At 35.5% G+C, this 12,171-nt stretch overlaps 1 protein-coding gene across 3 annotated transcripts; it reads right to left on the bottom strand.

The window, feature by feature from the left end:
• Nucleotides 1-3,147: 3,147 nt before the first annotated feature.
• On the bottom strand, nucleotides 3,148-9,755 carry LOC131620950 (pumilio homolog 1-like). Of its 3 annotated transcripts, none has more exons than XM_058892148.1 (10): nucleotides 9,381-9,755; nucleotides 8,690-9,283; nucleotides 6,811-8,240; nucleotides 6,582-6,723; nucleotides 6,395-6,502; nucleotides 5,529-5,741; nucleotides 5,305-5,415; nucleotides 5,016-5,210; nucleotides 4,752-4,926; nucleotides 3,148-3,592 (listed from the first exon to the last, which is right to left on the bottom strand). In XM_058892148.1, the coding sequence occupies exons 1-10, from the start codon at nucleotides 9,393-9,395 to the stop codon at nucleotides 3,543-3,545; spliced, it is 3,033 nt and encodes a 1,010-aa protein (XP_058748131.1). In that variant the 5' UTR covers nucleotides 9,396-9,755; the 3' UTR covers nucleotides 3,148-3,542. The 3 variants fall into 3 exon arrangements, with proteins under 3 accessions (XP_058748131.1, XP_058748132.1, XP_058748129.1); XM_058892149.1 differs by having other exon boundaries at nucleotides 9,412-9,754; XM_058892146.1 differs by having other exon boundaries at nucleotides 8,690-9,405.
• Nucleotides 9,756-12,171: the final 2,416 nt, after the last annotated feature.

Genomic DNA, 12,171 nt, shown 5'->3' with positions numbered 1-12,171 from the left:
GGTTGGAAGGGTGGATTGATTTGGTTGGAAATAAAGAAGAAATGTAGAATGCTACGAAAATTAAAGCTAAACAGTACTTGGTTTGATCTAATAATGAAGATGGAAAAATCATTCAAACAAATATGTGTTGAACTTGGTTTGATCTAATAATGAAGATGGAAAAATCATTCAAACAAATATGTGCTGAAAATTGACATAAGCAACAATTCTAGAACTAAGAGTAAGATTGTTACACCCATGGGCATTTCTAAAGTTGATGAAGCTAAAAGAGCTTTGATGAGGTTGTGTTAGTTAGATCATAGAGAAACTACTTAACATGCCTTTGATAAGGATGTGTTAGTTAGATCATAGAGAAACTACTTAACATGCCTTTGATAAGGATGTGTTAGTAAGATCATAGAGAAACTACATAGTATAAAAACATGCCCTTCGTTTGAACATATTGATAAATAATTAATGGAGGATTTGAGCAAGTGGAAAAAGAGGGTGAGAAAGAAAAGATTTAGAGAGAGATAATTGAATGTGAGAAATTTTTTATTTCATTTATTGTCAATTAATAACATACTTCTAATAACCCTTCTTGAAATAAAATTATAATTGTCAGCACTATTTTTTTAACACTTTAGTTGAATAAAATATTAATATATAAAGTAAAGTTGTAGGACCCAATATGAGTTATATAGAATTGCACCATTAGAGTGAAAATTAGATGAGTTGTTTATAGATGATGTGTCTTAAGGGGTCCTACAAAGAACCCAAAAATGAGTTGCACCATTGGAGATGCTCTAAGATATATATACAAGTGATTGGGATACAAAAATATCAAACCAAATAAGATAAAAAGTAAAAAAGCCGGACCTATAATTGGTTACAGCAGCAAATAACAGAAGAAAAGTAACTAACAGTGGTAATTGGTTACTCCGAATGCGTAACCGGTTACAACAACTCCAAATGCACTTTTCCAGCTTATTTGACTTATTTTTTATGCATGTAATCAATCAGTTACATTCTCGTGTTGCCAGTTATAACTCTTGAAATACTTAACCTTTTAACACGCCACCTTATTTCAAGTGTTCCAAGTATTCCTTGATCATGCTCATCTTAACCTTTTGAAAACATCATTTGCGACTCCCTTAGTCAACAAATCAATCATTTGGTCTTCACTTCTACATCATCTCAATCTTAACTTTCCTTCACTAACAAGTTCCCTCAAATAGTGAAACCTCATTTAAATATACTTAATCTTCCCATGTACAATTGGGTTCTTGGAAAGATTAATAACGAAACATTATCAACCAATAACATAATAGCCTCACCCTCATTGCTTCCAAGCTCCTTCAATATATTCATTAGCCACACGACTTAGCATGTACATAACGAAGCGATAATATACTCTTTTTATCCCTCATATGGAATTCATTGACAAATTCAAAAGGAAATTAGAGTGTGATGAGGAGTTTTAACGAATAGTGGAAACTATCAAGGAAATTTTTAAGGCTCGTGAGGGATTCCAGCTAGTGGGTGGAATGGTGTTTTTCAAAGGGAAACTCTTTATTCCTAGGACTTCTCCTCTCAAACAGGTTTTGTTAGAAGAACTTCATTCTTCATAGCTAAGAGTCCACAGTGGGATACCCTAGAACATTTGGCAGGCTACAAGAGAATGTCTTTTGGGAAGGTAGGCGCAAAGATGTGACTGAATTTGTATGAAAGTGCGTAATATGCCAGCAGATGAAAACATCCAGCCAAGCACCCTATAGCCTGCTTTAGCCCGTGCCTACTCCTAACCTAGTGGGGGGAGGACATTCCATTAGATTTCATAGTAGGTCTCCCTTCATTCCAAAACAACACAGTGATACTTGTAGTGGTGGACAGACTCTCCAAGGTAGCTCACTTTGGCATGCTACCAACTTCTTTTACTACTTCCAAAGTTGTTGAACCCTTTGCTACTATGATATGTAAGATAAATGGAATGCCAAAGAGAATCGTATCGGACAGGGACCCCATCTTTCTAAGTCACTTTTGCGCATGTCGACGGCTTGCCACCGACAAGGCGATGGACATACTGAAATTGTGAACAAGACACTCCAACGGTACCTGAGATGTTTTGTGCAGAATAAGCTGCAACATTGGGGTCATTACCTCTATTAGACGGAGTGGCACTATAATACCACGACTCATACTTCCCCTAATTTTTCTCCACTTCAGGTGATATATGGAAGACCCTTTCCTACTCGATCTGACTACATAACTCACATCGAAGAACTTAAAAAGAAGTTGCTCAAAGCACAAGAAACAATTAAGAACTTTGCTGATCAAAAGAGAATCATGCATCCATTTGTTGTAGGTGACTTAGTTTTTGTCAAATTAAACCCCTGTAGACAATTCTGTGGAAGGTCGAAGAATCCATAAATTGTCCAAGTGATAGTATGGGTCATTCAAGTTGATTAAGGTCATTGGGGACGTAGCTTTCGAATTAGAACTACCTCCTCCTAGCAATATACATCCGGTTTTTCATGTTTCACAGCTGAAACCATTCCTAGGCAATGTTGCACCAACTTTGGAACTACCTTTAGAAGCTATGGGAAATCAACCAATGGTGCAGCCATTAGCGGTTCTTGATTGAAAATTCTAAGGTGATGACAACCAACTGCAGGTATTAATACATGGAAAGGGTTGTTTCTTGAATAGGCAACATGGAAAGACTAACAACACATGTCGAACACTTATCCTCTCCTTCACCTTGAGGACAAGGTGACTTTTTATGACCATGGGGATGTTATGGAGCAGAACTCATAGGATGAACAAGCAGGCCCAGAGCATGAGAGGATTCCTAAACTTAGGGCCAAGAGGAATGTAGGAACCTTGTAACCGCTTTCAACTAATGTTAAATTCAAATTGAGAATGCTAAATTTACTTATGGGATTATCAAATGCATGTAAATACAGTGTTGGAGAATTATGCATGTTAATGCATAAATTAAAATAATCAACCACAGTTGTTATTTTTGAAAACTTTTTATAAGACAAGTATTATCAACTTAACATTTATAAAAACAGCTTGTTTGGTTTACAACATAATATAAGTTTAAAAATGTTCAAAAATCAAAATGCATACTTCTAATACATGCCATAAAATATAAATGAAAAATTAACAAAGGTCAAAAAAGTAATAGCTCATAAAAACATGTTTGCATCCGAAATACAAGGAACAACTTGTCCTATGACAAACCTAGTAAAATTTGTACAGTCAAAAACCTCCCTGTACAACATTAAAACTAGCTCATAAACATGATATATAGTCAGTGAGAAAATCATATACTAACTGATTCTCTTATGTTTCAGACTGAGCTAAACTGATTCTAAACGTATAATAGTAGTAGTAGTAATAGTAATGATAATTCTCAACAATGTACAGTTTTCAAGTACAACTAACATTTTATTACTTTCTTCCAATCTCATCATCACCTGTCTATTTTGAATATAGACAGTGCCATTATCAAACAAAACTATCCTGAGTTAGCTGTACATTACTTTCAACTCCTTCTATACCATCTGTGCAGGATGATTTAGTGTCAGAAAACTAATCCTCCTCTCTGCATATATACAACAAAAAGAATGTCATTAGCTTCCATTGTATCATGAAACATTGAAACTCAATTCACGAGGCTATAAGCTATAAGCTGTTTTCATAAGCTATTCAGGAGAATTTGTGAAATAAGTTATAAACTGCCTCGAATGATGTTTTCAGCTTACGCACATATGTCGTAAGCTATTTCATAAGCTTTTCTAAACAGTCTCGCGAGTGCTTATGTCACGAGTGCTTATGATAGAACACTTAAGAGTTTACTTGAAGATACTTTCAGCATGGAATGAAAGTAAAAAAATCCATTGGTCACATTGGTTAAGATCTCAACTCACACAAAAGCTTTTCTCAATATTAAAAAAAAAATATTAGAACTTCGTATATGGTCTTGAGACCGACTAGTCCAAGAGGACCAATCCCACCGTCCACTAGCGGGGGCCCATTTAAAGCCAGGGCAAAGCTCTGTATGGACTAACCCAACACAGAAATTGATAGCACGTGGCAAGATTCGAATCAGAGACCTTGAGAGAAACACACTCTCAGATCTCAAGCCTTCAGCAATAGGCCAACCCCCAAGGGTTAATGTCAAGTCTTAAACGTGAGGTGTTTCTTGAGGTCCCACACTAACTAGTGATATCGTCAAATTAGTCACATTATAAGGCTTGAGGAATTCTCACTTCTTGAGCTAGCTTCCAATGTAGAGTTATGCTAAGTCCAAATTCAAATTCGAATCTACTACGTAATTAGAACTCTTACTAGGTCACCTCTATTTGTTCAATCCTAAGTGTGGTGAGGTGTGATGATATCCCATATAAGCTGGAGCTCACTTTTGTGGTTGAGATATGTCTAAACCAAAATTCTAAGAACAATATTGAGAACTAATCTCCTCAATTGCAAAACATTAGCAATCTAGTAGATCATTCAACATCATGATACTAGTGAATAAAAAGTTGATACATTCAAACTATCAAACTTATTGGTTTAATAGAATATAAACTTCAGTGTTTCTTCAAACAAATATGCAAGTTTTGTAAAAATGTGAGTCTAAAGATAAATGTCTAGGGAGGAAAATCAAGTTTTTATGTAAAATCAAATAAATTACGTGCAAATTTCAACCACGCAAGAAAAATAACTTTGAACGAAAAGTAAATTAACGAGACTGAAAGTACCTCCAGCAGCAACCAATTTCTCGACACGCGCAACAATGTGCTTCCCATAGGTATACTTCTTCAAAGCATTCAGGTGAACTTTGATCCTATTAAGAATCAGCTCGAGTTGCTGGTCATCGCAAGTTTCCAACACTTTCTGTACGACATAGTTTGCAAACTGATCCTTCATCATAACCTAAAACCCCCAAAAACACAAGCAAAATATAAGTCAGAAAAAGGTTTTAGTTAAGACCGAGAAGTAGGGGTGCAATGTCATGCACAAACCTGTAGAGGCTCGTTGTCATCGGTCGAACCAATCATCTCATTCACAATGGCTTGACGCTCAGCGACCGTCCCAAAACACAGACACTTTTCTATCACATTAGAAGCAAACTTCTGCTGGCTCATCTGTACTATCTGCCCAGTTAACTCCTTTATTATCGCAGTTCGTTCTTCAGGCTTGCCATGCTCCAGCACGTGCTGAAAATTGAAAACAAATCAAACAGGAAAACGAGTCAAATCTAAGAGTTTCATAAACAAACAATTTTACAATACCAATTACAATGAAACAAACCTGAACAACATAGTTCCCATATTGGTCCTGCGCTAGCATGCAGACACACTGCAAAATCTCATCCATCATAATCTGTTGAGTTTTAGGATCATGGCAGTACTCCAAGACTCGCTGCTTATCAAAACAAAACTAGTTTAGAAAATCATAATCTCTTGCCGGTTATTATTATAAATTCAAGAAACGCGATTCACGCGAATAAAAGTGAAAAGACGTGTTTGTGTGACCTGTATAACACGACAGCCATATGGATGAGTTGACAGCGTCACAACTTGGTCGTAAAATGTTGAAACGATAAACCGGATCTCTTCTTCAGGTACACATTCAATACACTTCTGGATGACATGGTTTCCGTTCTGATCACGCACGCAACGCATAATTTGACCGTCCAGCTCCGTAACCATTTTTGTCTGTTGATCTAAACTAACCACTTCAATAGCCTAGCCAATGCAGAAAAAAAGAGATTAATAACTGTAAATATAATGCATCAAAATATCAGAATCTCACACAAAATGAAGAATAACATATAATCAAATGAAACCACCCTTTTTTTTTTCACTTTAATACTTCAGATGTCGAACACTTCAGAAACCATATAAAATGAGAAAAAAAATAAAAGAAAAAGAATCAGTTTGCTCCAAAATAAAATAAAATACCTGGCGACTCGTACCCAATAAGACAAAAAGGGAGTACTTGGTCTTTATTTCAACAATTCATCAAAGTGAAGTGTCTCATTCACAAGAGAGCAACGTTCTAGAAACAGTTTGCGGAATATTGGGATGATGCGACGAATCATATTAATTAACCTTAGTTACATGGATCAGCAAACCTAAACTTTTTGGCAGATCACAGAAAGACCAAGATACCAAAGGTAGCAAATTACATATGATTTACAATTCAAATAAATGCTCAAAAAGCACACATTCATCATTAATACTAAAAATTAATAATTCTAAACATTGTTGACAAGTTCGAGATCCTATCTAGCATTGGGAGGGGTTGCAAGAAAGTAAAACTTGGGTAACGCGACAGAAGTGCGACAAAATTATAGAATACTGTAAAAGTCGTAAGGTAAAGTGATGACCAGACAGACCTTTTGGATAACGCGACAGCCATACATTTGAAGACTAAGTGTCAGCACATGACCAGTAAGTTGGTCAGCCAGTTCTCTGATTTGTTCTGATGATCCATGCTCAAAAAACTGAACACGAATCAGAATACGTTAGGCATCCAATAACAAAAACACTATACAAGTTTTAAAGTCAAAAGAGCAGAACTACCTTCTGAATCACATAATTACCGAAGACATCGGTCATTAGTGTAAGTGCATTTGGCATTATTTCATGGAAAACCATGGTTTTCTCTTCCACCGAAGCCGTCTCAAGTTTCTGTTGAATAAAACGGCTTCCATACTGATCAGCACTGTAAAAGAATTATAAAGAAAAAAAGTTAGATAAAATGTTCAAAAGTCAAGAAGAAAAACATAGTATTATGACCAGCATTATGCACCTGAACTCAACAACATGCCCAGAAATTTCTGAAAGTTCAAAACATTTGGTCTTATTGCTTTTGAATTCATCGAGCAAGGAAGGTGGAAAGTTATCGTCCAAATTACTAACAGCATCAGAATGCCAAGCTCCCGTTAAACCGCCACCCGCATTCCTCATCCCAGACAAACGTGCATTCCGCTCCCCTTGGCTCATAGGACTACCTTGTCCATACATCGAGTTTGGGAAGGAGGAACCGGCCAGTGGACTTCCGGGATACGACATGCCGAGCCCATACGATGGATTTCCATAAGAATTATGGTTCATGCTAGTTGATTTACCTAGGTAGGGGTGAGAAAGTTGTGCTTTTTGTTGAGCAATTAGTGACTCGATATAAGCTTTTTGGAAGGTAAGTAAATCTGGTACGTTGTTATTTCTTGCTGATTCATTAAGAGCTCCAATCTGTGCAGCAGCAGCTTCGCTTGATCGCAGATACTGAAGATACACAGGATCGAACATGGGAAGCTGATGAGGGTTGGCTGCAGCGAGATTTCCCAACCTGTTTACATTTTGTAACTCCGACGCAGCCAACAAAGGTCCTAAATTTGCGCCTCTTCCCAAGCCCCTCGAGTCCATGGCATTCATTCCTAAAGCAGACGATGGAGCAGTGTGTTCAAAGAAATGAGGCAAATTTCCATTCCCGAGCTGGCTTGCCATCATCGGTGGTGATGAAGGATTAACAGCAAACCCGCCCATGTTATAGTTGGCATGCGAGAAATGCGTATCATCAACATGCTGATAATGAGCAGGCAATGAACCACCTCTTCCAGTAACAGTTGGTGTAGAAGGTCCTCTTGCATTATACGTAGAACCATTCACATCTAGTCCGAAACCGACGCTGCTTTTACTCGCTTTCAAATAGGGATTGTTTGGAGAATGGCGAAGATAAGGTAGCGAATCAGACTTGTTTAAGTATTCGTACTGCTTTGCATTATTACGAGTGTAATCCAATTGATTGAGCCTTGACGACGGGGAATGTTTCTCGTCGCCTATTACATCATTTTGAGAGAGATTCAAACCAGCCAAAGCAGACGCGAGATCTGAGGGCTCGTTTAAATTAGACGAGGCAGCATTAAACGAGTTTTGACGATTGACACTTCTTTTATCTGCTGCGTTAGACCTACCCTCGCCAATAGGCGGAATAGAAGGGCTAGAAACTCTCGGTATGAATTGAGCGTCAGGGGTGCTGCTCCTTGACAAAGAGGATCCTAAAGCAGAAGCGTAAGTATGAGATGCCGAACCAACATGATTTCCGCCAGATTGCAAATCATCCAAATTTTGATGCTGACTAGCAAAATAGGTTTCGGTAATTTCAGCAATGTCATCAAACACATTACGACCAGGCAGATGATGAGAGTGCATGGAGGCAGATGCTGCGCCATTCTTTTCATCCTGATTTGAAAAACATGAAGAAAATGTTAGAAACAACATAACATAACCAAAAGTCAATACAATAAACAATATTTTAGAACATAATTCATCGAAAATCAAAACTTTTAGCTCATGATCATATAGAAATATAATAACATTCTTCAGTTATAAAAAGTAACGCTCCGGACAAAAAACAACAACAAAATCAGCAAATTCTTTGAATTTAGCTGCAACAAACAACAACAACCAAGCTTTATCTCATCGTTAATATCAAGATCTTTTTCATAGATTTCTAGGTCTTCCTCTAACTCTACCTGTCTGACGTCTCTCTATCCGATGTACTCTCATTATTAGAGAGAAATCCAATAACAAGTTTAGCTAAAAGGGTCTCAATCTCACACCAATATAACAACAAAAACAACAACAAAACCCAAATACAAACAGTACTATAAAATTGCATAAACCCTCACCGGAAATATATCAGCAATACTCCTCTGCCTACTTCCAAGCCCCAGTGTCGCCGGCAAGCCAATCAAGCCGTCATCGCCGCCCCATTCAGCACCATCCACCTTCCCGTTAACTCCACCAGTGTGCATAGAAAAAACAGATCTTTCTCCATTCACATTCTCACCTCCTTCACCATTCACCCTCCTTCCCTCACCATTCATCCTTCTCTGCGAAAACCGCCAATCCTCTTTCGACACCAACGGCGGAGGCAACCTCGGATTCAGATTCGCATTCTTGTAATAATAATTCGCATAAGATGGATCAGCACGAAGCTCCTCCTCACTCCCCAAACCTCTTCCACCTCTATATCCCACTGGAGAACCACCATACAAACCCTTAAACGCAGTCGAAGAACCATCCACCGTAGGCGGCGCAGACCCACTTCTCAACCTCAAAACCTCATTCTCCCTCTCGTTCTCCTCTTGTTGCCGCCGCCTCAAAGCACCTACATCTTCACCGTAACTCGCCTCTTGTTGCTGCCGCCGCAAAACACCAACATCTTCACCGTAGTCACCTTTCTTCATCAAAGATCTCATCGCAACATCAGACATCATCCTCTGATGATTATCAATTACCATTAGATAAAGAGAAAAACTTCACTCAACAAAGTTCAACAGACACAAAAAAACACAACCCAGATGAAAAAAAAACAACCTTTAAACCCAGCATAAAATAAAAATGGCACCTTTAAGAATCAAAGTTAGATTTTTTTACGACCCAGCTGAGAATTAAGAGCTTAAGCTGAAAAAAGTGTTTTTATTTGATGGGTGTTTCGATTATGTTAGTGGGTCGAAATTGAATTGGTGATTAATGTTGTTGAGAGTGAATGATGACAACAACGTTTGAAGATCGATGATGTTTTGGTTCATGTTAGGAGAGAAACAGAAACAGTGAGGGGAGTGTGAAGATGGTGTGAGAAGTGGAAAGAGTGATAAGCACTAGTGAACTATACTTTTCAACCGTTGGATCTTATATCGAACGGTTGAGATTGATTTTGTGATTAGAGATTTGTTATTGGAGTTAATATTAGGGTTTTTATTGTGTTTTGTAATAACACATGTATGTGGCGTTTTATGTTTTTTTCTTAGAGAATGAGAAGAAAAAAATAAAATAACAACAAAACAAAATTAAATCTTATTTAATATTCGGTATTAAAAAGTTTGACCCACGTTGGTTTTTTAGTATATATATATATATGCATAAATACAAATATAAATATAAATTTTGCTATATTTATTATTGTTTTGAAGATTTAATAACTAATGTCGTTTTGTCACTTTTTTTGGGTCGGTTTATTTGTTGGTTTGTGAGGGAACTAATGTTGTTGTTTTATGTAGTGGTTTGGTTGAGAAATTGAGGATGTGTGAAAAGCTTAAAATGCATGGTTTTGTCTAATTTAGTATAAGTACCTTGTAGAAAGTGTTTGTGCATGGAATGCAAAGTTTGTAAATTTGGATAAATAACTTGCTTTGGTTCTTTGTTGTTGTGAGATTTTGTTGGAGATTCAAAATAGATGTTACTTGTTTTATTATTTTATTGGGTAATGTATTGATGCATTGAACATTGAGACTCATATGTATGATGGGTATTTGATACCTAAATTCAACTATGTAAAGTTGTATATATACTCAAGTTTCCATCTATTAAGGAGTGCAGAATTTGTATTTTTAAAAGATGATATCTCAACCACTAGATTATTTTTTAAAAATTGTATATGATTTTTCATCTAAAGTAAGATTGAATATTTTCAACCCTTGATATTAAAATTAATGGTTGAGATTACTTTATATTCTACTTCATAGGAACTCTCTATTTTGTTTATTTCTTGATGTACCATAGTCAGTGATGTCAAATTCAATAAATAAATAAATAATGTTACTAATCATTAATTTTCTTAAATATTAATATGTGATGGGAAGTAAAATAAATAAATTATATTTTAGTGTTGACCGACTCAAATTAAAAGTTATGGGTCCATCCACCCTTAGGGAGGGGATGGAAATGTTGATAGATACCATGACGTTTAGTTCAAATACATATTCGAATATTCCTACTGAAAAAGTTTTTTATAAACTCTTATATTCATTTATTATATATAAACAGTCATTCTCGAGGTTAATAAGGTCATACATATATAAATATTGGGTACCATTTTATTTGTATATTTATAATTTGACTTTCAATTTGTTAATTTAATATTTATTTTTTAATTCAATATTTTATTTTATTAAATAATATTTCCATAAGTTAAATTATATAAACTATTTTATCAAATTCTAGCAATAGTGTTATTACGATCACATATTTTTAATTTAAAATTTATTATTAAATTATAAAATTTAAGGGTTCTAGAAACATTGACTTGAATAAAAGAGAGTGTAAATACAACTCTTGAAGTGTGAAATTAAAATACGGGCCAAAATAATAAAAAATGGAACTATCAATTGAATTTAAATGATATTTTATAATTATTAAAAACTGCAAAAGTTTTTTGGAACATAAATTTACTTTTTCTGTTGAAGTTGTCATAGAGTCAAGAGAGTGGGAAAAAAATTCTAAGAGTTGTTGTACTAGTGATGTGCTAAAAGCATTTATATTAGAGTGTTGTTCTCTTCTGATATAGTTGCATTGAATATGAAGGTCATAAATAAAATTTGAAAAAAATCTTAAGTGAAGGTTATTGAGTTGAGCCTATACAAAAGCTCACGTTGTTGTAAGATTTTCTATATGATTCTATATAAAAGCTTATATTCTTGTGAAAGGTTGTTTGGGTTAATCTTGTGAAAAACTCAAGATTGTTTTAGTGAAAATCTCAAAAGGAACTCTTGGGAAGTAGAGTAGGTCATGTGATTTAGGTAGAACAAATATATTCTCTATTGTGATCTTTTTATCACTGGTCTCTTTTATTTTCAGTTATTCATTTGAGTATGTTGCTTCTTATTTGCTCTTATCTATCTTCTAACATAAATGTGTTTTAAAATCAAAGTTTTCATAAATCGGATTTTAGTAAATCCTAATAACATAAACCCCCCCTTATGTTTGGAATTAATTTATCAAGAAGTGGCATCAAAGTCTAATTTATGTTATAAGACTAATTGTCTCATGAGGAAATGACTTCAAATGATTAACTAAACAAATCCTCGTCCTTTAATGGAAAAGGGTAAGAGAAGATGGAAATATTTATATACTAGATGTATTATGATATCTGGACTTATCTGAAAAATGCTTATTTTGTTTCCACACTTCTAGTTAATGGTGTTGTGGAGAACAAAGATAGAGTGGACCAAAAAGATAAGAAAAAATAGCAGTCGGTTTGAAAGTAAAAACTATCATTATTGCTCTTAACATTGATGAATTTTTACATGTTTCTCACTGCGATAGTGCAAAAAAAATGTGGGACACCCTTCGAGTTAATCATAAAGGTATAACTGAGGTATAAAAGGCT

This window comes from Vicia villosa, linkage group LG7 (genome assembly GCF_029867415.1).
Source record: "Vicia villosa cultivar HV-30 ecotype Madison, WI linkage group LG7, Vvil1.0, whole genome shotgun sequence".
NCBI classification, from domain to species: domain Eukaryota; kingdom Viridiplantae; phylum Streptophyta; class Magnoliopsida; order Fabales; family Fabaceae; genus Vicia; species Vicia villosa.
This window is presented reverse-complemented; position numbering and strand designations above follow the sequence as displayed.